At 40.7% G+C, this 27,134-nt stretch overlaps 1 protein-coding gene across 5 annotated transcripts in view; it reads left to right on the top strand.

Annotated features, from left to right (window-relative positions):
- The window catches only part of ADAMTS18 (ADAM metallopeptidase with thrombospondin type 1 motif 18), a 78,390-nt gene that overhangs the window by 7,459 nt on the left and 43,797 nt on the right, over window positions 1-27,134 (top strand). For all 5 annotated transcript variants that reach the window (XM_072934301.1, XM_072934302.1, XM_030282342.4 and 2 more), the window contains 5 exons: window positions 20,497-20,779; window positions 24,370-24,569; window positions 25,300-25,383; window positions 26,241-26,400; window positions 26,926-27,031. In XM_072934301.1, coding sequence (XP_072790402.1) covers window positions 20,497-20,779; window positions 24,370-24,569; window positions 25,300-25,383; window positions 26,241-26,400; window positions 26,926-27,031 — 833 coding nt within the window. The remainder of the gene's footprint in view (window positions 1-20,496; window positions 20,780-24,369; window positions 24,570-25,299; window positions 25,384-26,240; window positions 26,401-26,925; window positions 27,032-27,134) is intronic.

Below are 27,134 nucleotides of genomic sequence, written 5' to 3'. Positions count from 1 at the left end.
CTGCCATTGTACCAGCACAATGTGAACAGCATATTTCATGGGAGTTCTATGATTTTCTTGTATTCATGCACTATTGTATCTCCATCCTTTATAAAACACAAACTGTTTTTTGCAGGGTCATCCTTTTGTCCACTATTTTTGGTGGACATTTTTCCATTATTATTCCTTTACTCCATATTGTGGTAAATATGAAAATAAGAAAAATCTCTACAGGAAAATGAGATGACAATGGGAAATAGTAATATTCTTGAGGATATTTTAGGTGATACTAGAAAAATACAAGGCAGTGTTTCTGGTCTCAGCATTGACCTGACTGGTGATGAATTGTGTGATTAGGTTATTGATCAACCTTCTCTGTATCTGTCCGATAAGCTTTCTGTTTAACTCTGCCTTTAGCTCTGCAAGACAAAGACAGTGTTATCCCAGGTGTTTTGGCACTACTGATTCCTGATAGGTAAGAAGTGGAATTAAAGAGGATTAATGATGAGAAAGAATCTACTTCTGCTTGGCAGCAAAAGTAATAGAAGCTGCATTTCTCCCTGTTTTGTGTTAAAAAACCAAACCTGGAATGTACATAGAGGAAACTGAGCACAGTAGGCTGTGGCTGCCTAACTGCTCTTGAGTGTCCACAGGAGCGGGTCCTCTGTCACTTGTGCCTGCTCTGTCATTGCTCAGCTGACAGCAGAGTGTGAAAATAAATGGTTTGTTGGTGTGTTTCCAACCATGGGCACCATTGCTTGAACCCTTGCAGTGGTTTTCCAGAAACAGGGAGTATCCATTTGTACAGAGATAGTTCATCCTGCCCCTTCTTGTGAAGCAGCAGTCTTATCATTGCTTCCAAAGGAATCAGTAGTTGCTATCTGTGCTTGAAACATCAGTGTTTTTCTTGCCGTAGCAAAGCCTTTCCACTGAACCTAGTTCCCACACTTTGCCTAGTCCAGTAGAGAGAAGCTTATAGACAAATGCCCTTGTGAGGGTCAGGAGTGGATGACCTGCCTGCACAGATGTGACCCCATCATAACAGGATGTCTTTGATGTCGTGAGCATTTTTATTTTCAGCGCCACTATTTTCATCTGGGCCATACCATCTCTGCTGCTGAGAGGCAGTGTATTCTCTCCTGCACAGCTGGGAACTGCTGGACATCACAAATAGTTCTCTTTTTGGTGGCAGATTTTAATATCTAATAGACGCTTTTAGTCACTGATTAGCATAAACAGGGTTTTATTTCTGTCTTTCCCCTTTTCTTCCTCCACTTTGAAAATGTTTGAGGAGGATACCAGGTTGGCCGACCTGATGTGTAAAGGCTTTTGTTTACCCAAAACACAATGACAGTCTGTGAAACTGCAGCTCAAGTCCAGCTCAAGCAGCCCACTCCTGGAGATCTGTACCTGACCCACAGCACAGGAGTGGGAAGCACAGAAGTGTCGTGGTTGTTCCCTGGTCTGCACACAATTACCTTATTTTGAGCAAATGCTGCTATCAAAACTCTTCTTAAATACTGCTTTTTCCCCAAGCTTATTGTCTCCTCACCCTGTGCAGAACCAGAGCCCTGATCATGATGGCACTTTTGTGACATACTTGCACTTAAGCTGACTTCAAGTCACTCAAGTCTGTTCAGTTGTAGCTACTCCAGATGCTCACTGGGGGTTCTGTCACCAGCTCCAGAAGTCCCTCATGTGCTTTGGCTCCTCAAATTTTTGTTTGTTATGGTATTGTGCTTAAGTTCACGAGATATTTATGATAATGTTTTCTAATTTGCAGCTTTTTAGGGAAGTGTTTGTCTTCCTGATGTACAGCAGGTTCTTTACTCTTTGAAAGAGAGGATCACTGGGACTGCTGTCCAGTACTGCAACAGGAGGGACGACTGGAGGTCCAAGACCTGTGGTTTGGAAATTTGCAGCTCATGGATCAAGATAAAAGCTGGAGCTATGCTAAATAAGGCCTCCACGGTGGTGATGCCCATGATATATCAGTCAGTTCCTCAAGATCATTTTAGAGCTGTTTGCATCTGATTTCATTCTCTCCCGAGCATTATTGTTATTGGCTTACAGAGATAAAGACTGCTAGGGATTTTCTAGAAAATGCCTGCTTTCCAGGAGCTCTGTGTGTCTCACTTTGTCATGGTCTTCTCCCAGTGAGCTGGCAGGAGAGGGGTTAAATGTAATTATTTCTGCAGTGAGAGCTGGCAGTGGACCTCCAGTGAGTTTTAGCAGCTGAAACCCAGGCTTGATTTTTTTTTTTTCCCAAAAAACACTTATTTTTTCTTCAGAAGGCTCTGGCTAGCCCTTAAGTGGTGTCTTGAATTGAATTTTAATGAATAATTCCATTGCAAACAAGGTTTTCTTCTGTCTTTTTGATCATGTCACTGAGAGCAGAAATGTTGGTTCTTTCTTGCCTTTTCTTATCCCATTTTAATCCCAATTCTGTTGCTGCAGGTCTACCATAAATTACTGTATGCTAAAGGAATTTCCTATTGATTTGCTCTGACAGTGATTTGACCAGCTATGTGAATAGCTGATGGAAGCAGAACTTATCTTGGGTTCAGACAGTGAAGCATTGACTAAAGCTCTGAGGTAAACATTTACAGAAGAAACCTGAAATCATAAAGCCTTGCAGCTCAGCACAGTTTACAAACATGTATTAATTAAGCTTCAGTGCTGGCTGTGCTCTGTGTTTGATGAGAACAACATCCTGGCACATAATGGGTTGACATCAGTAACCTTTTATTGTTTATCGTGCTCGGAAGTCACCAAGAATGAGGGTGAAGAAATGTCAAATAATCAGGTCAGATGTGAGTGAATGAGTCCTGATGGTTGGAGCTTGGTACCGTGGGAACCGTTATTGTCCAGAGTAATTTCTGGAACATGCAATTTCTTTTTTTACAATGTTAGTTCATAAGCTGGGGAAATCTGCACACAACTTCTACAGTCAGATGAAAACCCTTTTCCTGAATCTCATATGTGGCTGCCCAGCTAGTGACTGCCAAAAAATGGTAAAAGACAAAAGTTGGATGGCAAAGATAATAGGTCTTGAAGTTATTCCTACTGCAATAACAAGGCCCAGATCAAACCTGCTTAAGAGAAGAGGAAGCTGAGGCAATAAAGTGATATTTACTTGCAGAGACAATGGGGTGTTGCCTTTTCACTCCCCTGGGCATTTGCATTTCAGGCTGCCCCACTCTGTACACAGCACACTTGGGGCTTTATTCTTTGAGGGCTGGATTCTTGCTGTTCACAGTGGGATCACTTGAATGCTTGTGCCTGCCTGCCTAATATATGTTAATTGAAGGACTTTTGTGTCTCAACATCTTTATTAATATTAATGGAATGAGATTTTTAATGGACCTATACAAAATATGCTTGACCTAGCTTGAGGCCTCACTTTTGTTTTTATACTCTGCAGCACAGTGTGGCTTCTGACTAATTTAAGAACGTAATATTATATTCTGTGACAGAGTACACAAACTAATGAAACACGGATTACCCTTCAGACCTGCAGTTTCCTTGCCATGAGATATAGAATTGATATAACATCAGAATGTAATTAGTTGTTTTTAAATAATGAAATTTAAAAGAGTTTTCTTTTTCTTTGTGAGAAGTATTACACTTCAGTGAAAATATTTTTAAAGTAATTCTTTCTTGATCAGGCCTGTCTTATGCCACACAATTTTTTATTTTTTTTTTTTAGGAAGACGTCATCAAAACAGTAGGCCTTAAAATTAGGCTAGATTAAACCTCAAGAAATATTTCAAATTAATATTGCTGTTAAAGAACAAGATGGTCATGGTGAGGGATAGGTATAAATGCTGTAATGCAGCATCAGCAAGGAAGTTTAAACTTCTCTAACAAAGTGGCTACCCAGTGTCATTTCTTGTTAGCACTTGACAGAAACCTATGTTACTTGTTTTGTTAGATGCAAATACAAATTAAATGTTCAAATAACCTAGTCTTGGACTAAGGCAGAGATTATTTTTGCTTTGCAGTCTGCTATGGATGATTATGGCATATACAAGAAAAATGCTTCTGTCATGTGTGCACTTTTGTTACATTTTCTGATAAAGAATAATTCCTTGTAGGGTGCTCTAAATTTCATTGTTTGCAATCAACATCTCTGCAAGCACTGTGGAGACCAGTCTGCCACAACAGGAGCTCTGGGCTCTGGCTGTCAGCTGCTTCTCTTCATGCTGGAAGCCATACGGATATTTTTTTACACTACATCACATACTGGTGGTGGGACTATTATCCTATCCCAAGCAGCAAAAGCTTGAGCAAAGGGGCAGGAAAAAAGTTTCCAAGCTGCGACAGCAGTGAGCTGCTGATTCCTGCAGCCCAGTATCGTCCACTCTTGTTGACAGGCATTTGTTTGCTGGTTATCGGCTTCATCTAAAGCTTCTTGTGGTGAGTAAAATTTTTCTGCTGACTGCTTTGGATCTGAACCTGGCCTCAGGAAGTGTCTTTTATTCCTTCCTACATCATCTTGGCCCTTGAGTCAGTAGGCACACCACTTTTTTGAGATACGCTGCTGCAATTGCTGTTTGGTTTAGAAAGATATTTTGAAAAGGGGAGGCACCACTGGCTCATCGAGAAAGTGAAACGTGTCTGTTGCTCCTGGCAGACCCCGAAATGCTTGTTGGACATACTCTGGGGTGGTGCTGTATAATCAGATTTCACTGAATCAGAAGTTAGATGGAGGCAAACAGCGTGCTGGAGGGCAAACCCCGTCTGCAGGCTGAGCCTTGCTGCTCTCATGGACCGCTCAGGCCAGAGCAGCCAGCAGTGAGATGTGGCAGGAGCTCAGGCAGTTTGCAGACAGTCAGCTGCTACTACTACTGCTGGAAAGTGCAACCAATTGCTTGACACGTAGTGCCTGCAGTTGCCAGATAGGTTTCAGTGCCCTGGTGCCAAGTGTTGTCATTTCACTCTGCTGCCAGAGCGTCCTGACAATGAAGGGGCAAAGGAAGCGCAATGGCCACCACAAAATGCACAGCCACATGTAAATGTCGAGGGGTTATTTGGCCTAACCCAAATCCAGTCCTGATAGAGTCAAGTCTGGTGATGGGGATAAACAAGGATGGCACTTTTTGAGGCCTGTTGTCCTTGTTAGACAGGAGATGCACTTGGCAGGTTTTGAGATGTGAAATTGTGTGGGAATATTATCATATGTCATCATAGAACACCTGTAGGGGACAAGATGTCATTCATCTCCTGCTCATGGTAGGAGAGCTGAGTAATTGCAGAGAGGGGAGCAGGTTACAGAAATGGTCAATTGATTCCTGTGTTTACCAGAGAGAGCTGGGTGGTCATTTGAGCTGCCTGAGGCACAGAGCCCTGCAGGTCTTGGTAATGAAGACCATGCATGACCCCAGGGACAGAACAGGGTGCAGGTGGTGCCACGGCTGTGAGCATCAGGATAATGCTGTGGTGACATGGGTTGTGTTTTCCATCATATGGGATGAAATACCAAGGAAAGGACAATTTGGACCAGCAGCTGAATTAGTGAGGGCTGATATATTTTGTTCCTAGTTAAAGCTAGGAACAAAAATGTGCCAGACTGTGCTCTTGGCCTCTGAGTACTACGCTGGTTCTGTTTACAAGTTCCCAGCTTTTCGGTTATAGTGCCATCAGAAGTTTATTTTTGTTTTAATTTTCCAAGCATTTCTTGAAAATTAGCTTTCTGGTGCTCAGAACAGCACCACAACACTAAATTAGTTGCAAATAGCTCAAGGGCTGAGGGAATAGTATATTTTTTTTTTGTTGTGGCTGTTCACATGATTTATTTAGACATTTGAAAGACTTCAGTTTGGGAAAGTCAGGAACCCACTCTAATGTGAGAAATAAAACAGAAGGAAATGTTATTCCTACAGAATGAAGGTCTGTCTTCTGCAAGGCAGCATTTGAGCAAAGCCAAGGTCGTTCTGCCTCCACAGCCCTACTCCTATGTTAGGATTAGCAGAAGATGGGGAGTATTTCCCATTGGGAATGTTTCCTACCTACCATCAGCCTGCTCAGAATGGTGCCCAAAATATCTCCATGGATATCCCACATCCTTTAATGACAGTTTAGCCTTTGGACCTGACTGCCAATAAAGCAAATCAAGAGGAAGAAGAATTTATATACTGATACATTCTTTTCTATACCAATGCACTGAATTGGTGCCTATTCTTTATTAAGTCTTTATCTGCAATGGTGAGTGCAATTCAGTGTCCACTGTATCTGAAATATGAATATATTTGTTTTTCTATAAACATGAAAATGTTGTTTATGGCTGTAGCCTTTTCTGCTTTCAATAACTTGTTCAATCATTATTATTATTATGATTTAAAGCAACACTGTTGTGCTTCTTTCAGGAAAGGAATTGAATTTTAAAGAGAAGGTTGTTGTAGTTTGCCTTTAATTTTTGTAATAAATGGATGGTATAGGTTTATTGCAAAAATGTGTAATGTGTAGGATGTACATAAATTAGTCTCACATTACTTCCTTTATTGTTAAAATATGTTAAAGGAGTAATTAACTGTAAATCTGTAAAGTATTTTATAAAATTTGCTATTGAAAACAAAACAAATTTTATTTCAGATTGGTGAATCTTGTAAGAATTAGTATAAATAATCTGAAAAACTATGATCAGTGTCCTATCTTAGTCTTTTTGAGGGGCTCAGTGGAGGTGTATAAAGAGAAGCTCTGGAGAGATGTGATCAAATGTGAAATCTTGGGCTGAAACTGTTCCAACAGGACGGGGATTGTAGCTGAGACCCTCTCTTATCTTGCCAGTGTTCTTGTGTGTGCTGCCTCTCTCTCCCCAGCAAGATGCCTGACTGATTCACAGCAACTGATGGGCAGTTTAAAATTACAAAGCTTTTGGTTTCCTTCTTCCTAACAGATAAAGAGGGTGGGCATTTCCTGATTATATGCTATACACTCCAAATATTTAAGTTCCCCATGGTGCTATTTGTGCCTAATTTAGTTCTCTAGCACATTAACACTGCTGGTTTTCTGCAGGGGGAGGAGTGTGTGCTGTAACATGCTGTGAAGAGAGGAAATGTTTCACAAGAGCTCCTTCTGGCTTTTCCTCTGTTTGCCTTACCACCTGGAAAGAAGAAAAGGTGGCGGGACTGACTGATGATCCAGATGGATTGCAGGAACAGTCACATCTGTGGTCAGATGTGTTAAGCTGGGCAAATCCACACTGGGAAGTGGTAGGATTTCACTTCATCTCCTGAAGCACATGGAACTTCCAGTAGGAAAGTGTGTAGGCATGAGGAGGGCTGAACTACCATCAGCCAGTGACCTTGGGGCAGGCTGTGTCCCTGCAGAGGCCACTGAGCAGCCAGATTGTTTTGGGGAAAAGTTGGGGACACGCTGCTGAGAGGGATGGGGGTTGAGGACAGGATCCAGCAGAGCAGTTACCATCTGAGTATAATAAATCAGAGGCTGTGCAGGTCACACGGAGCTTCAGAGAAAGTGGGAGAACCACATTTATCACTTTTCATGTTCACTTTTCTAGTTCTTGCCTATGAAAGCAGACGAATTATCTCCTGATTATGGGAGTTGGGTGCTTTGCTGTACTAATTATTCCACTCATGTGGCACTTCTCAGCAGAGCAGGCGTGTCCTGGTTCCTGGCTAAGGCTGAAGATGCAGGAGCAGCTGAGCTGTGCAGCACTTGTGCCACTGCTGGCTGTGCTGTGCAGCCAGCTCAGGCCCTGTGCTGCCAGGGTGGAGCAGAGAGCACCCTCGGGCCCTGGCAGTAGGAGCTGCAGGGGAGATGGAGCGTCTGTGACTCTCACACTCCCCTGATGTCCCAGAGCCTCTGTGACCCTAGCAGCACATTCCTCCTCTTGGAGCTTTTTTTTAACCTGTGCTTAACCTGACCTTTGATTAACCTACTACTCAGTAGATTCATTGCAGAAACAAGGTCAGGCTGCTTAGGAAATTTTGCCTTCTAAATCTTCTGCTGATACAATTTTTTATACCATCCCTCTGTAACTTTGCAGCATTCTGAGCTGTCAACAAATATCTCCCTTGTCTTCACTGTCTCTTTATTTCAGTCAGAAGGCCTGTAGTGTTTTACATAGTGGCAACATCTGTTCATTAGATATCTGGTTATCTTGGACCAATTTAATATAAATATATCACATTGAATAAAAAGTTGCTTTCCCTTTTGCCACTTAACATTTTCCAGCTTTCTGAGATCTCAGAAATATCACAGGGTTACTTTGAGCTTTGATCCACAGACTATACTTTGAGAGCCTTATATGTAAGGTATTGTGCTGAAAACACTCTACTCTACAGATGCTTTTGTGAAGAAGTGCTGTTCACTTGCATGGAAACCCTGGCAAATGGTGTTTTGGTGACACAACACAAAATTGAATAGATGTCTTCAATGAAAAGACACAAGCAGATGCTCCCACACTGTCTTTTTTCCTGTTGTTTTCTTAACACTCATGCCTGCTAAACAGTTGCATAATTCAGATGCTTGTACTAAAGTCTGATGATGGCAAAATCAGTGTAACCTTTCATGAGCAGTTTAGTTCTGCAGGTCTGTTCAGGGGCTCCAAGTCAAACATGGGACTGAATACCTGGAAGTCATTGTTTAACACTCCAAATGATGCTTTAGACCTGTGTGTTGGGCTCTGACCTTGTCACAGACGCATGCCAGGAGGGGTAAATGGGGTTAAAAAATGGATTTACCTCACCTGTCCACAACCTGGGCCAGTATTAAGTAGTATTTCTGTGTCCATTTTAAGACAGTTGTGGCATTATGTTTTATTTTATACCAAACCAGGATCTTGTTGTGGTGGGGTTTGCATGTCATTGGAGTTATTTCTACTACAGCGATTTAGAAAATAATACCAAAAATTATTTCTCATCAAACTTTCATTTATAATATTATTAAAAGCAGGAAATCTGGCTGGATTTGTCACAGACTAGCAAAGTTTTTAATTTGCTCCAGCAAAGCAGATATGGCAGGTTCACCCTTGGGCATCATTGCCTTAAAATAGAAGCTGAAGCTAATTTGTGGAGATGAGTGAATGAGTGCACAGCTTTAAAGCAGGCCCAAGGTGAGTGCAGAAGGGCTGAGCAGTGCAGATTGGTGGCATTTGACTACAAGGAGGGAAACAGAGACTGTCTGGACAGGGCACACTTGGCAGTGTCATATGGTGAAGGCAGGTTTTGTGACTGTAAGCAGGGCCTGCAAATAGGAGGCTTTTTCATGCCATGGAAGGTAGATGTATGTTATTACATTTATCTTTGTAAATAACTATTTAAATTCCCATCTAAAGTAAGCCCTGAATGCTGAGGGTGTTTGTATGGTCATGGAAGTGTTTTGTGGAGTTGCCATTGTGCAGGTTTTTAATCTTATGGGAAACAGAGAAAAGGGATGAGGTCTTATTTCAACTTGGTGGATTTCTGGGATGCTGCTGCCTTATACATTGGGTTTAATTGTGTGAATTACAGTCAACGTGATACTGCTTTACCTTTTTGTGGTGGCGAGTAGAGATTCAGACACACCTAGGCTGCTGTTCTGCTTCAGAGAGATGACTGCAGCAAAAGGGCAGAGGATGCCATGGATTCTCCCCTGCTCTGCCTCTCACAGGGGTGCCACCCTGGTGCAGAGGGGTGGTTGAGGGAGTGGCTGTGTGGTGTTTCATCCCCAGCTGGGTTTGACACCATGACACCAAGTAGCACCCTTTCTCCAAAGGTGTGTGACAAGTGGGAAGCCCCATGGCACAGGAATCCCGGTGACAGCCCAGCTCCCAGCCCAGCTCCCAGCCCAGCTGCCAGCCCTCCACAGCTGCTGTGCTGTGTGTTTCTGGGTCCCTGCTGTGGCCACCTGGCACGAGCCTGTCCAGGATATGCTGATGGACAGGGCTATGTCGGGGAGGGTGTCTCTGGCCAGGGCAGTGCCAGCTGGGAGCCCTGTGAGGTGGCACACACCTGGCTGTGCTCTGGGTCTGTGCCTGGAGCTCACTGTGCTCCTGGATCACAGCTCTGGCTGCGGCATCCTGAAGGCTGAGGCTGCAGCTTAGAGTAGAAAAAGTGAAGGTACTTTAACAGAACAACCAAGCCAGGGTCAAATGTGATCCTTCACAAGTCCCTCATGAGCATTTTCTGCATTGATTACAAAATTCTGCCTATTAAACTGATAAATATAAGGAACAGAGAAGCTGAAATGCTGAAGAGCAGGGAGTTTAATCCAGATAACCCAGGCGCCAGCCTGACATTCTCACTCTTGGGCCATCTTTGCTTCTTGTTTTCCATTCCCTTAATGTCCTAAGCTCTTTTGTTCCACTCCCTTTCTCCTTCCCAAATAGATATTTCAACATATGGACATGTCTGTGTATGTGGAATATCAGCAAGGCTGATACTTTGCTCCCTACAGAGTTCCTTGTGACCACTCTCTCATGTAACTAATCCATAGCAATGTATACTCCAAAAAGGAAAATTAAAAGGTTGGGAAGCACTGACCTAACTTCTTAGTAAGCAATACAGCTGGCAATCAGATGTAACCCAAGCTCCTCGTTATTGGAGCTGCCTGAGCTATTCATAGCAAAGCAAAATTGCTATGGGAATTGAGCTGGATTTATTTTGTTTGAATGCAAATTATCCCAGGTCAGACAGGCTCAGATCTTCTGCCCCCTCAAATTCATTTGCATCAGCTCAGGCAGGGCAAAGCTCTTATCTGGAGGATCTGCACTGGGGAAATGTGGGTATGGGTAGGGAACCACCAGATGTGGAGAGCTTTTGCCTTGGGGTTTAATGCAGTTGGGTGTAACTAATTGCAGCCCAGAGTCCTGCCCAGAGTGAAGGTGCTGCCATCAGGTAGCTCCAGGTGGAGTCTCAGTGCCTGGGCAAGTGTCTTCTCTATTGTCTGCAACCCCAACAGAGTCTCCTGTAAGGGAGAGGGAGTATTAGACTTTGCCTAATTCTCACTCACAATATGAAATGTTCTGAAGGGTCCAGCTACCAAAGTCCCATCATCACATAAAAGCTGTTTTTTCACTAAAAAAAAAAAAAACAAAACCAACAAAAACAACCCTACTCAACTTTGATTCTAGTATACATGCTAATAAAGGGTAAAAAAAGCTTTTAAAAACTCAGCTGAAAATGGTTCAAGGAATCAGAAAGAAAATAAAACACTGAAGCCTTTTGGCATTATTTTAAAAAATCTCATAATTTATAGTGTTGTTTCCTTCAAGGCCTGATTCATGACTCTTAATGTTTGGAGTTGCCTGTCTGATAGGGAGGAATGTTGCTGATCAGAAACACTCAAGCAAGCATCTGTTAATGCTAAGTACCTATGGAAAAGGAATTTCCAAATACTGATTTTAGTTATATATCATCAGTTGGTGTTTTTTTGTTTTGTTTTGTTTTTTGGTTTTTTTTTTTTAAGCTGTTCATTTTCTGAGTCACTCTGCCCTAATCTTATTGGTTTTGCCTTTATTACCACTCCAGGAGCAGCAGCTTCATTAAGAAGGCATGCACTTTCTCTAGAATATTGGTACATCTGAATTCCAGCCCTGTAAAATTGATTAGCTGTACAAAAAGAGGGAGGAGAATCTTGCCAGAACATTTTCATTTCACCTAATCCTTTGAGCAGCATAAATAATTCATAGCAAACCCAACTTAGGGTGAAATGCTGCCCTGTCTGAAGATCTGGGCATCTTGAAGGCACATTTCATATATTTAAGAGGGATGTAAATGGTGCTTTTGTTTTGTGCTGTTACAGAGAGTGGCAGGACAGAGAGAGCTGCATTTCCCGTGCTTGTGAAGGTTTCTAAAGGCAATCCTGCTCTCACCCCGAGTGCTCTCTGAAGCTGTGCACCTAGTTACGTGGGATGTTAGCTCAGGCGACACACTAAGCTACCCTCTGAAGTCAGTTTTTCTGTTATTCTTGAAGTACCCTAAGTAACTAATCAACTGTCAGCACATGACAAATAGTGGGCTGCCTCTTTTTAGGGAAAGTGAAGCATAAATGCACTCATTAAATAATCCTGCTGTTTCCTGTTTGCTTTGTGATGGATTTCAGAACTGTCATAACTAATAAAAGCTCTAGATTTTATCTTACAGTTGCAGGGATTTGCTTAAACAGGCCATACCCAAGTGCTTGTACAGCTACCAAGGCTAAATTTGAGCTGTTGGTTTTAGCTAATTGCCTTCCAAAACCTTTATAGGGAGCAAAGAGCCCCACCGATGGAACTGTAAATGAAGTGATCCTGACTGTAACTTGGTAAACCTCTGGCACTTCATTTAAATATTATTGGTGTATAGTTAGTGTGGTTATGCTGTAGTTTGCTATAGTATTTTTCTTCTAGTCATTTATCATGCCTGTTCCTGGGGTGGTTTCTTTTTGGTTTTTGGCTTTTTTTTTTAAACCCAAAACATGAGAAATGAGTGAGCTCACGTACTGACAAGCAAGTATTTAATCTGTGGCAAAGCAATCAACTTTGTGTTAGTTCTAGAATATCTCATTACCCTGCAATAAATACCAATTTAATACATTTAAATACCAATGTGACTGGTTCAATTACCGTAAGTGGAGGAACAAATAAGAATATTTCCTTATTTGCCATATGCTGACAGGGGGTTGCATAAAGACATTTGAAACAAGCTCAGTCAACTGCAGAAATACAAAGGCACTATTCAGAGATAACGCTGGCTTTGTTCATATAGGAATAATTAAAGACATGCAATTTTGTTACCTTGTTTTAATTGCTGACTGTTCTGCATAGCACTTCTTTTGAGCAACCAAACAGAGTAGTCTTTCATGGCTAACTCAGACTGGCAATTTAAACCTTGTACTCTCCTTCTGTCAGATCGTCAGGTAATAAAATTCTATATTGTTAAGAACCCTTAACATTTTACATTTGCAAGAAATCCATATTACATTAGAAAACAGAATAATTGAGTTATTTTTCTGAGTCAGATTCTAAAGAAAAATGCCATCTGCTGACAATTCTCAAGTCAGAAAAGGCAACCAATGATTCTAATGCTTTTTTCATGATAAAAAATATTTTAGTGTGTATAAGGGCCATTAACTTAACCTAAACATTTGCTGTGGTACAGAGCCAGGTATTCCAGTCTGGTGAAAATCAGTAAAGGTCTGCTGAGGTTATTCTCATCAGCCAAGGACCCAGTCATATAAAACATCACTTTGTACTTCCCTGACTCTGGGGCCAGCATTAGGAAGTGCCCATTTACAGGCTTGATACTTTTCTGGAGGATGGGTGAATTTTTTGGCAAAATAAAAGCTAGGGAAAAGTTTAGTTAAGTTAAATTCTCTCTTCCCTTCAGTGTGTTCGCATGCCTTTATGCTGCCTGGTTTGGGATAGGATCAAAAATGAATATGCTCTGAGTTTTACTCGTGGGATTTCTGACTTCAATAATACATGTGTATTATTGGAAACCTCATGAGAGTCCATTCTCACTAGTTTCCCAGAACATTTTCTTTCCCAAATTGGTATAAAAGCACTCTGGAAATTCTTGCACAGACAGTGTTCAGCTCAATGGGAGCTCCTGGGTGCTTAACACTCTGTAAAAGTCTGTCATTAATTTAACAATCTATGTATGGATTTAGGGTCCAGACTTTTCATTTTTTGTGGGTGGATCACGGATCATTGTGTCCCCGTCACGGTGTCTCAGAAGCTTGTTCCATTTACCCAGTGCTTCACTAACATGGGTGCATTGTGTAAGTGCCCTTCTCAGGGGGACAGAAAGAGGCAAAATGCCCCTCAGCCTTGTGGCTGCTGCTGTCCCCTCTGCAGCCACCTCCCAGAAAAGGGGCTGTGGGTCAGAGTGGAGAGGGAAGGAGCTCCCTTAATTACCGTGATTTACTGCTATTGGCTTGGCTGTTTGCTCCTGATGCTTCCCGAGGGTAAAAATATCTTTCACCTCAGCAACACTTTCTGCAATTCAGCCCCTTTCTCCTTTCCAGATATGCTGCTTGTCATTTTTTTCTACCTAAGTTCACATCTTAATTTGCTCATTTTGATTATATTTTCCAGAGCATTGACACTGTGACCCTAACTTGAGAGGGGCTCAGTAAGCCATCTCTCAAAAAGTCAGTCAGTGCTATCGGGTATCTGCAGTTCCAGGTCAGGCTGTACTATCCTGCTGGCTATAATTCTTGGAAGAAGTTTTGCTTATGACTGTAGTAAGATTATAGTCTCACATATTTTTCAGGCTACCAACTTAACCCATCCCAAGAGGTGAGTCTACTTCATTACACATTCCCTAAAGAAACAATAATTTATTATTTAAGCTGCTTACACGATGCAGGATTTCTTTGAACAGCCTCGTGATGGTATTGGTTGAATACCCTTGCTTTGGAGGAAAGAAGAATTCATAAGATGAATATTGGCCAACTTAACAGGACTTTATTCTTCCTGGGATTCTTTGGCATAATTGATAAAATGATACATTTACCACATTTTCAAGGCTTAACCAAAAACCTGTTCTAAGCAGCTGGCACTTTTCCCTGCTGTCTTGCCAGGGTTTTGTCTCTGCCAGGGTTTTGCACAGGGACTGCCACCTCCTCACGGGTTTCTCCCAGGAGACATTAGAAATGCTTCTGAAATCGCTGCTGCCCTGAACTCGCTGTTCCACAGGGCTGTGTCCACACGTGGATGTTGGGCTGTGCTTCTCCCAACATCCAGGCTCTGACCAGACCTGTGGCTCCTGGGCTGGGCTGGCTTGCTCTGGCAAGGGCAACAGAAAGGCAGGAATGTGGGATGGTGGCAAACGCCAAGGTGGTTTCTGTACTTGGTGAGGGCATTGCCATGATGTGCTCAGAAAACCGGAGGGGAAGGCCCCCCTCATCTCCCCTCGGTCTGGGGTGGAGTCTGAGCAGAGGTACAGGACTTACGGCGAGACCTCTCTCCCCTTCTAGCACATGTTGTTGTATGTTGGTGCTTAAAAATTGACATCTGCCCAATTTTTGGCCAAAAGGCAGCTTCTGGCTGTTGTCAGGGAGCTCTAAGCTGAGTGAACAGCTTTGTGTTCTCTGGGTCTCTGCCATACCCTCTTTTGGCTTCCAAGCTGCCCTTGTTTCCCTGTAGGAAATGGTCTGGCAGGCAGAACCCCCAGGTGGGACAGCTGGGTGAGGACAGTCTCTCCTCCAGCAAGGGAAAGCTGTGGTGACAGAATTGGGCCTTTTGTGTTTCCTTTGTGGTGCCAAAGCACTGAAGACTTAACAGAGCATCAGGGCAGGAAACAAGAGTTGTGTGAAAGTTAGCTGTAGGTAAGGTACTTTCATGAGTTTTCTCTCTGCAAAGCGAATGAGAAAAGACTCCAGTATGCTGTAACATGAGATGGCCCCAACCACACTGTGATGTGTATATTAGATTTCTAGGAATCTTTGGCCTCAGATGGTTTTAAATAACCAGCAACCAAAGTTCATAGGTCATCTACTCTCCTTATTCTTTGTTTTCAGGGAAGTTCTTAGTTTACATTCTTATGTGTTTTAACTAGAACTAAAGACTGTACTTTATGTCTCTGTACTTCACATTCTGTAATTCTTGTTGGGATGTGTTTGAATCAATTATTTGGGTTTTTTTAGAAGCTGGACAGTTGTGAAATAACAGAAGTCTTGGATCAATGTCCACTGAAGTCTGTGGAAAGCTTTATGCCAATTTCAGTTGGCCTTTTGTCAAGTCTTTTAAAACTTTTCATGAATATTTGGAACTATTTTAATGGGTGTGAAATGACATTTAACTCTTCCTTTTTAGTGATTTTTGCATCTTGAGCATGCTAACATCCACATAATGGTATCGATTTCATTGATTTCTTTGGCCATTGTTTTAGTTAAGACACAGCGGGTTTGTTAACACCTCCTTTCATGTATATGCTCCTAACACCGAATAAGGCATTCTGGGTATAAGTAGTATTCCTTAGAAATATGTGCATGCTTTTTCATACCTCATTTAGTTGAGATACTCTTGTTCTTGTGCAAACTGTAATTTAACCTTACATCAGTCAGTATTGAGTAGTTATGTTTAGCAGAGACGCTGAAGTTCGATAGTTCATCTGTTTTAATTCTCAGTTTCATTTTGTTAGGCTTTTACCTCATTATTTGCATCTTAAACTCCTCTAACTTTAATATGCATAAAGCTGTTGCCTTCAGTTTAATTAGCATGTAATGAAAGTTCCTTGTATGCAAACAAGGCATACAAGGCACTTGTGTGCAAGAGAGCCCTGAGCCACGAGGCCTTTCCAGTCTGGAGTGAGGGTTTGTCAGCACTCAGCTTTGTTAAATTATGGCAGCGAACTAGAAGTTCTGCAAATCCTTCACTCACTGTCACTGCTCTGATTTTTATGGAGGCTCTGTTTTTTCTGGAGATGCTGAAACCCCAAAGTGAATTAGGTTTACAGGCTGGTAGGCTGCCAAAGGTTCCACCCGAGTCTAAGAACACAGGGGAGCAAATGGGAGCAGGAGTAGCCCCTGCTGTTCCAGTAAGAGACCAATGAGATGTGTTAGGGACTATGTCAGTGATTCTGAAAATTCTTTCTTGTGGATTGAAAATCAGTGAAAAATCTACCCAATTTTGTATAGTTAAGATGATCTTTATCAGTGGTTTAAAAAAAATCTCCTTATTTTTCAATTTACAGTCTATGTTCAATCAAAAAAATCTTGAAGCAGATGCCATGTTGTCATTGCCCTCATGCAAATCTCATTTTGAAACTCTTCTTCCTTTTGAAATACACCAAGAAAACAAAACACGTTCCTTACCTTGGTGATTACAGCCAGATACTGAGGAATTTCACAGAGGTGTATTGGATCTGAAAATTCCTTTAGCCCAGAGCTAAGCAAACATTTCATAACAAATAACGAGAGGAGGAGGGATGTTGCCTTTTTATCTCTTCTCAACTTTTCTGCAAACAAACTGCAAGTTCCTCTAAATTAATGATTCAAAATTATTTCCTAACCACACAGATCAACTTGTGTCTTTCCATTTTCTTCCCAATGGCTTGGAATATCCCTTCCAGAAGGATAGCAAATATGTGTTGTGAGGGAAGAAGAAAACAGAAACAGCAAATTCCAACTGAATAATCTCTTGGGTGTTCCTTCCCACCATATTCTCACAATTATTGCTATTATTAGTGATAGCCACAGTGGGATACAGAAGGAATAGACAGGAGTCCATGGCCTTTTTCATGCTGTGTTGTCTAGACTTACAAGAATGTTAGATTTTGTCATCCTGCTTCCTCTCATGGTGTTATAATTGCACAGAATCTGAAATAAAAATGGAATTTTGACCTATATGACCCTCTCCTCATTGTGTCCTAAACCCATCGAGGTTAATGGAAAGTCATTTGTGATTCAGGAAAAATCATATGTAATGCATAAAGCTATTCTGAACGTAGAAAACCCAATGCATAAATTTCCACAACAGTTTTGACAGTATTTGTTCTGAAGTATATGAGCTGGATGAATACATTAAATCTAACTCAGAATTATGGAGATATTTCATGTATTTGTAGAAAAAAATCCCAGGAGTACACAGTAACCAAAATCTGGCCTTCAAAAACTAGAATTCCTTCTCAGTGTAAAGCTAGAAAAGATGAATCTTTGCCAGTCTCCTGCCTCTGTGCCATGGCATTTCTCAGCTGGCATGTGTGCCAGCCAGCAGAGTGGAGCCATAGGCCACTTTGCTTCACCCAACACTACAATTTAAGAACCTGCAGGAAAAGAACCTGGCAGCTGCTGTCCCACTGCCCCTTTGCAGTACTCCAGAGCACTGCGGCTCTGTCTGAAGCCAGGTCAGCATTCTCTGCATTGCTTTGGAATTCCCAAAGTGATTAATTCAATACAAATGCTGGAAACCATCCCATGCCTGGAAAAAATGGCAAATGGTGTGTGATTGAATGAGTGTCCAGACTGCTCTGTGGCACTTCCCCTTTCTTCTTGACAACCTCACAACTTCATAAAACTGGATGTTATCAAAAAGAGGGTGTCTTTCATTCACACAGCATTTTTCAACTTGGAGGATGAGTTTGATGTAAAACCCAAAGGAAAAATGTCTTATTGGAGATTTAGGGTCATTTCTGTTGGAAAAATGTGACAACATTTGTAAGGCACTCAGTCAACTATTGCCTCTGTAAAGGTGCAGCAAAATACAAGCAGGGCACAGAACTCAGTCACTTCTCCCCCAGCCATGAATTCTCAATCCACCCTTATAATGTTAAATATAGAAATTATGTTTGGGGCTGAGACTTCATGTGCATCAGGGACAGTTTCTTACAGGAAAATGTAGAACCCCCTTTTTTTTCCATATGGTTCAAATCATTTACAAAATGAATCCTACAGGAATAATTTCAGATGTGGAAACCTTAAAAATGGGGAAATAAGAACCAGATTAACTACATTTCTGTTTTCCAGCTGAAAAAAAAAATCTCTTAGCAGTGCCCAGTTATCAGTGCCTTTGAGATAAAGATTGCCTCTCAGAACCACTTGTAAATTGCATGATGACACACATCATAAGGATTAAAATATTAGTCATCTTCCCTACAGGAAAGTACTTTGTCATGACCAAATGTGATCTGACATTTGAAATATGCCAAATTATTGCAGTGAGGAGGCAAGTTAAATTCCTATCAATTATTTAAAACCTGTCTTTTATTGATGGAGGCAATTTTAACCTTCTTTTAGAATGTTAAGTAGATACAGACTGAGATACGTAATTATTAATTCATGTTGAAGAGAGGAGAACAGGAAAATTGTATCAGAATATAATTTGTGTGGCTATTATTATTATTATTATTAGTCAGAGAGCAATTAGACCCTCTCAGTTCATAGTGTGGAATCTCTTCTTTTGCCAAAACTGAGATCACAGTGTGACTTTGTGAGCACTGTTATTGGGCCCCTGTGAAAAGTGCTTGTACTGCAAAGCTGCCTTTGATTTGGATCAACAGAAGAGGATTTCTATGAAAAGAGTGCAGTGGATGACTGTAGTCTGTTGAGGACCTGTAGATCTTTGATAAGTCTTTCCAGCTGGAATAGACTTAAAATCAGTTCCTGCATTGGTTTAGTTAACGGTTAAAGCAGTGAAGATTCATATGTAACTTTCAATTTTCACTTACTTTTCATTGTGTTGAGTTTTCCTCTTGGAAAACAGTTCTTAAAATGCAGAAAATTCCACAGATCCTTAAAAAATGCAGTGCTTACATTAGGCATTCAAACTGCTCTCCTTGTCATACCTGTGGCATTTGGGCCTTGGGAGGTTGCGCTGAAGAAGAACATCCATTTCAGAAGGCAAGAGGTGATACATATGACATGTCTGCATTTTCAAAGATTTTTTTTTGAGGAAGGAGGTTGGAGTCATGGTCTTGGAGGACTCAAGATATGCAGCAAGATGGTTTGCAATTGACATTTGTTTGTCTGCACATATTTTTCTGAAGCCTAAGAGATATGTAGTCCTCGTGGGATGTCAGTTTTGGCAGGAGGGTGTTGGCACATGGTAGAGTCTCACTGATCCAAACCAAAAATCTGTATCTAGTATTACGTATATAATGTAAGAGAATTACCTGATGAAACTTCTTTTTGGTTTTTGACTTGGTAAAAAGGGGTGTTTATTACAACATGTTTTAGAAAACCAAGAAATGAAATAAAATCATAACTGATTAATGAGCTGCATGGAAATACTTCCTCAATGCCACCCACATTTCCCTGGCCCTGATCCTGGAAACACTTCATCACATGTGCAGTTTTATGCACAGATCCTATGTGAAAACTACAGTGTAGTTTTCCCATACTTGTGTCTTTCAGAGATCCAAGAAGGAAAACAATCAGATACTTGCTTTTACTGATTAGCTTTCCCTTGTAGGAAGGTATACATTTTATATTGTGTTTAAATTATGATTAAATTGCAGGGAGTTGATTACTGAATGATGTTCCTTAAATGTTCAGATGCTTCAGCTTTGTGCTGCTGACCTTTGATGTAATTTTCTACTTGGAATCCCCTTAAGTCCTGTTTGGTAATACCTTATTGTGAAAAAGCTGTGAACTTTAATTCAACTATTTTCTTCTATGGTGTGTGCACTTATGAGAAGTTGTATTTTCCAAAAGCATTTCCTTTTTATGTATATCCTGTACACAAACACCCACACAAACAAAGCTATGTTGGGAAGAATTGGGTTAATATTGGGAATTATTGGGAATTTAATTCCCAATATTAACTTAATTAAGAGAAACTTAATTAAGAGAAACTTCTCTCTGTTAGACTGGGGATAAATTAATGCTATCCATGCTATTGTGTGAAGGTGCTGTGCTGCCCATCGGTCATAGTTTTAACTGCTACACCACCCCACAACATTCCTGGTTTGTGTTTTTCCAAATGGGAAACCTGGCCATCTCCAAAAGGAAACCATGCATATTTAAATGGGAAGAATACCCAGATCATAACTTGAATAATCTGTAACGTGAGTAGCTAACCAGTGTCAAGGTGCACACTGTGTGTGAGCTGACAGCCTCTCTGATTTGTGGTGCCGTTTCTCGTTTCAGTCAGGTTTGATCAGGACGCGGCAGATGGAGTTCCTGATCTCTCCGTTACCCCAGCAGTTGGCACAGGAGCACAACTACACGTCCCCCGCCGGGCACCACCCGCACGTGCTGTACAAGCGGACTGCCGAGGGGAAGGTGCACCGGTCCCCAGCTCAGCCCCATCCCAAATCCTCCCCTCCTGGCCGGCGCAGAACGCGCGCATCCCACGCGCATCCCGCGCGAGCCAGCGGTTACCGCCACAGAAGGTTTCAAAAGCAGCATTTTTGTGGACGTCGCAAGAAATGTATGTAAGGAAACTTTCTCTCCTTTCTTGAGGTAGAGGCTGTTTCAGGCTGTGTGGTGGTCCCGAGGTGTGCTTCACATCTCTTAACATCTATTCGGGATGGAGGTGTAATAACTTTAAATTATATATTTCTAACAGGAAACACATATGAGAAACTTGAGTTTTGCTCTAAGTTCATAGAATCATCTCTTTTATTAAGCCATCAGAATCACTGTTTAGTTTTCTTGTTCTTTGTCTAGATTAAAAGAGCGCAGTGGTGATTTTTTTTTTTTTTTTACATTGACATAATTTTCAGGAAGCAATTCTGCACAGTCATGGATGCCATGTCCCTGAACTTCTCTCTGCTAGATTGGGGATAAAAAATTAACTAGGCTTGAAAATGGTGGGAAAAGCTTCAAAATTATTAATTTCTGAGAGGATAGAGTAAATGTCTTTCAGAACTCACCATTTGATAATGAAATTTTCAGCAGCTGAAATCTTCAAAAAGAACCACCCATGTAAATTGTTTAAATAAGATTTTGGAACCATGTCTTAAAAAATATATTGAAATATGTTATTCTGCCAAGATCTATTCTGAGTCCTTCATTAGGCCCTCAAATTGCAGAACATTTTAGAGCCCCCTTGGACCCTATATCTGTAGTTTTAGCATTCAGTTGAGTCTTTTTGAAAGCTGATCAGCTTCTGAGCTGAGTTTCTTAATGAGGGTTTCCAGGATTGCAAACAGTATTGAAAACAGTGCCTGAGTCCACTTATATTCTTCCAACTTCCTACAGAAGTTCTGAAAAAATGAGAAGCTTCCTTTTCCAAAGGTGTGTAAGGAAGAAGGAGAAAATAAATAGAAGTGAAGGAATGAGAAAGGAGTTAGTGGGAAGGTGGCTGTCTGCGACTGAGGTCTGAAAACAAATGGCTTGTTAAAATTTCATAAATCCTTCCCCCCAGGTTTAAAAGCCAACCCTCAAATGCCAGATGCAAAAGCCTGTGATTCAACCTGTAAACATTTGCCTTCTACTGCAATCCAAAACTGTCTCATTACATCCTCCCTCTCCCTTCTGTCTGGTTTTCTTGCTGCAGAGCAGGGCTGATGGTGCTCTCTTATCTCCCCTGCTCTACACTGGCCCATTTTGTTTGGATTTTCCACTGTGAGTTTGTGCTTTATTTACTGCTCCTCCTGTGAGTCTTGTCCAAAATGAGAATTATCCATGTCCTCTTGAGCTTTTACACAGTCCTTATCCCTATAATAGATGAGAGCATCTTGAACACTGTAAATGTGTGACCTCCTGGAATGTGAGAAGATATTATTGTTATTCTTGTCTTATAAATGGGTCACAGACACAGGAGAGGTCAGAATTAACCAGTGATTCTGGGAACTTAATTGAGAAACTGAATTTTTCTTTAAAATACTTTGTGCTTTTGTAAGTCTACATGTATATCTATTTATTCAATAATTCCACTTACAGCTATGAGTAGTTAGCTGCATATTCAAGTAGGTTTTATGTTAAATGAAGAACATGCAATTAGCATCCGACTATGATGAATTTAGTAAAAGTGATTTACTCATCATTGTTTAGGAACTTGATGTCAGTCACACTTTTAGGATCTGATTCAGCAAGATGGCATTTAAGTACCTTACCCTCAAAACTATTTCTTTTCACACTTATGTGGTCTTTCACTTGGTGCAGTTCATAAGTTCATACCTGTAACCTTTTTAGAGAAAAGAAGAGTTCTAAAAAATAACAACTTATGTCCAGACCCAGTTGTGGTTAATTTATAGAACAAATCAGTCTCATGTTCACTGAATGAAATACAAATACAATCACATGTCATTGTTTAATTGAGTAGAGGAAAATACAGGATGCAGAAGAAATTACTCCAGTAAAGGGAACCCTTTTTCTATCAGTATTTGGTACTTTTTTTTTTTTTCTTTTTAAGTTTTTACATTGTTTTCCTGGCCTTATTCTGAGATCTGGAGTCATATCAAATTGAAATTTTCATTGAAATCCAATCTGGTCACCTGGAATAGAGTTTCAGCTCAAATGAACAAAGGGATGGAGAATTCAGACTGACAAAATGTGGTTCTCTGCTATTAACCCTGCCTTTATCCTAACCTAAGAATGAAATCAAACTTGCTGAGCAGTAAGAGGGAAGAGCACATTGACACTTGGGAGTCATAAAAATAACTTGTCTCACACACCATCTTTTAAAATTTCATATGCAGGGACTTTGTAAGCACTAGAAAAGCCATTTCTAAACTCTTTGTCACAACCTAAATGCTTTTAGATCATGAGAGTTAACTGGACTATAGTTAGCAAAACATGCATGAAACTGCTACTGCTTAGGTTTTATGAGTAGCAATGAAGTAAATTCAAGAGCAAAACTTCTCTGCTCATGGATATATGTGTCCAAAGCATTGGAGCTGTATTGCCTTCAAAAGAGTACCTGAACACTGATGTGCCTTGAACTGGGCACTTCCCTCTTGGGTAAGGCCTGTCCTTTGTGTTGATGTGCTTCCAGAAAAGAAATGTTCTTTAAGCTTGTAAAGGATAGTTGTGTAACACTTGAAAATCACCATAACCTGGTCCTTTGTATATTAAATGCATGTCAGAGTGCTGAGTTCTTGAAAGCAGATCACTGTTGTGCATTCTATGTGTTCTTGATTCCCCAGCTTGGCAGGGTAGAAAGTAGGGTCTGTTTTAGCTCTTTGGACTAAATTTCTGATGAGGAACAGGCAGGATTTTTTTCATTACCTGAGTCTTCCTCACTTGTGTTGTTACATCCTGTGTCAAAAAAACCCCCATTATTATCCAAAGAGTTTGTTAAAATGGCCTTTGAGTTAATTCTTTATGCAAAGGCAGTGTAGGTTTCTGCAGAACGACCTGTGGGTACGAGGAGCCCTGAAGGATGTGGGAGATGGATTTCTCTTCCAGTTCCCTGAAGAACTGGAGTAGAAGCCACTCTCCAGCTGTGGCACTGCCTATGCTGCACCAGCACAGAGGGAGAAAATGCTCCCTAGAATTGGGTTTTGCACTGCCTGCTGTCAAGCCCTCCTTGGTGTTGCCTGACTCAATAAATACATTCCCAGCAGGAATTATCTCACTGGCAGTTTGGCATGGAAGGCCAATGTCAGTCCCAATACCAGGCTGGCAGGAATTTACTTGTGGTGTGTATTTCTGATTTCTGTACTCCCCATGGACATCTGGTGTGGAAAGGAATTTTTTGCCAACTGCTATGTAAGTAGCACATGCCAAACACCTCAGGAAGTTATCAAAAGGACAGGAAAAATGCAGATACTCTCTTAAAAATTCTGTTGTATTTTTTTGCACAGATGCTACCATTTTATTAGATTAATTCCTTATTTTAAACTGCTTATTGAATACGAATGTGGTTCTCCCATTTCCTTCTCTCCCTGTAGCAGTCCTTCCCTCAGGAATGAATCAGGTCTTTTTTAATAAATATGGAAGAACTTAGCCAGAAGTATTAAATCACATGCTATAAAAATAATCTAAGGCTTTAAACCTGTGATACTTCATTTTCTGATGAAACTGTTCATGGGTGATCTGAACTCTTTCCAAAACAGTTTTATTTCCTTTTAGATGCACCCAAGCCACCCACAGAAGAGACCTACATTCGCTCAGATGAGTATGGGACTTCTGCAAGGTTCAAAAGATCATCTGCTAAAATTCAGAAAAATGGAAGTCTAAATGTTGAAACCCTTGTTGTGGCGGATAAAAAAATGTTGGAAAAACATGGCAAGGAAAATGTAACAACATATATCTTAACAGTCATGAACATGGTAAGGTGTGGTGTCACTGAAGTGTCTTTTGACTGGGGAATATTGTTGTGTCAGAGTAGGATCTTTATTAGACAAATACTGATAAAAAGAACAAAGACACCTTATACAAGCCCTTTTTTAAGCCTCATCTAATGTAGTACTTTTATCAAAGAGGCTTTAAATACACATCTTTAGAACATCACAGCTCTGGCAGCAGTACTCTAGAGTTAAAAAAAAAAAAAGGTTAGAAAGCATTTAAAATGTTAAATATTAAAATAATTCCTCTGTAGTAAAATAAAGGCAGATACTCTGAAATTGAAACTTTCATTTAATATCATGAAGCTTTATCTGTTTCATCTCATGTCTCCTAGAAACACTTATTTGAGAAAGCACAAATATATTTCCATAAAATTGATATAATTTGACTATGTTTTCCTGCATTGCCTTGCTCTTTACTTTTGCATTGAAAAGCTTGAGCTTGAACTTTGTCTTTAATTCCATTTGATCCAGGAGACTAAGGACAGATCAAAGCCTATTAAAGTCAATAGAAGGTTTTCAAGTTTTTGACTAAGCATAGTTTGGGGCATAATTCTTCTAGTTTGAGCTCTTTTGGATTAATCCTACAAAGTATATAACTCCATAAATTAGTACTGAAAATTGAAGTCCAAGGCAATAACTCAGTACATATGTTTAATCTATTAAAAAAGGATTATGCGTGTAGGTGATATTTCCTCTCCAATAATCATTGCAGGTCTCTAGTCTGTTTAAGGATGGAACAATTGGAAGTGATATAAACATTATTGTTGTGAGCCTGCTTCTTTTGGAACAAGAGCCTGTAAGTTGTGTCAGAATTTTTGTCTGAGCTACTTCATTTGCTGCTGTTCTTGGGAGCATTGGGTGCTCCCATGTTATGTGCAGGGAGGTTTCTTAAGGCATAGAGTATGAGAAGAAAATTAAAACTGCCAAAATCTTCAAAATGACACTTTCTACTTTTCACTGGTTCTTGGGTTTTGATTAATTCTTCATTTCATATAAATAGTCTTTAGAAACATTGACATGCTTCCAGTAAGATAAAAACTAACATTTGCTAGTGTTTCCTTGAGGAAAAATGGCTGGAATGAGAAATCTATTTAATAAGTATTTAAATAAATTGAATAATTTTGAACTGGGCTTTCCAAAGTGTGGTGATCAGAAGTGTTAAGGAGACAAAGGTCCCAAACTGAAGAAAACATGTAACAAAAGGTGGGAGTGGAGCCAATTCTTGTGTCAAGGGTGCTGAGACAAAAAACCCCCAAAAATCTCTTTTGCTGAAAAGAAACTTGTGAAGGGTCAAGCTACTTGGATAATACTCTTCTTCCCCAGCAATTACAATACATTATAATCACAGTATTGAATATGACTTAGTGTTCAGCATTCTCAGGAACCAAATACATTTGTACACTAATTCCAGCCACCGGCTTTGGAAATATCTGTGTTTCTGGGCAGAGACCTAGTTTTGTTTTACAGTTGTGAGGGATTGCCTCATCAGCTGACTCAGCCATCACAGACAGTTAACATGGGAATACATAAGCTGATGTGGAACAAATATGAAATACTAACTCTCTTTTCCCTAAGCAACTCTTTCAATCCTCTTTTCTCACGCACTGCTGGAAACACCTTGTCTGTGTGTCTGTGTCTGTGCCCTCTCTGCAGGGCGGGTTATTGATCAACCACCACGCTGACCAGTCCCTGAACAGCTTCTGCCAGTGGCAGTCTGCCCTGGTGGGGAAGAACGGGCAGCGCCACGACCACGCCATCCTTCTGACAGGCTTTGACATCTGCTCTTGGAAGAACGAGCCCTGTGACACTTTAGGTATGACACCAAAACACGGGCTGGGAAACCTGGGGGTGTCCACAGCAGGAGCTGAGTTGGTTTCAAATAAGAGAGTCCATTTTTGCACATTGTTAGTCTTGTTTGTTAGTCTTCTTGAAGAGGAAGGGACAGTATTATTTTTGGATTGTCACCTCTTCAAGGAATATTTTTGATTTGGAGAATATTTCTGAGCCACTCTATTTTTTTTTGTGACTGCTTGCCTTTTTTTGAATGGGATTCCTCCCAAATTGGAGAGCAGTAAAGGCATGAGGGGGTGAGTTGGGGGGAGAATAATCTTTACAAATAAAGTGTCATTGGAGAGGTTAGGTTTGATTTATACTTTTTATATAGGAGTTTCTTTATTGTGAAATAAAAGTCTGCTGTAATTCCTCCATGATAAACTTGATGGAGTAGACAAGTGTCTCCATGTGCCAAAATAAACTGGCTTATTAGGACCAGTGCAGATAATATGTGAATTTGGAATTCTGTAGAGGAACAAGCTATTTCACTGCTTCTTCCTTTCAGGATTTGCACCCATCAGTGGCATGTGTAGCAAATACCGCAGTTGCACCATTAACGAAGACACAGGCCTTGGACTGGCTTTTACAATTGCTCATGAATCTGGACATAAGTAAGTTTCTTCTTATGTAAACAAATATGTAAGTGAAGGGAAACATAGACTATTTAATATAAATCAGTTAAATATAGATCATTTGGATTGGCACATTCTAAAT

The sequence above is a fragment of the Taeniopygia guttata genome, chromosome 11 (genome assembly GCF_048771995.1).
Source record: "Taeniopygia guttata chromosome 11, bTaeGut7.mat, whole genome shotgun sequence".
Classification (NCBI taxonomy): domain Eukaryota; kingdom Metazoa; phylum Chordata; class Aves; order Passeriformes; family Estrildidae; genus Taeniopygia; species Taeniopygia guttata.
The sequence above is the reverse complement of the archived record's forward strand: the minus strand, read 5'-3'. Positions and strand labels throughout refer to the sequence as shown.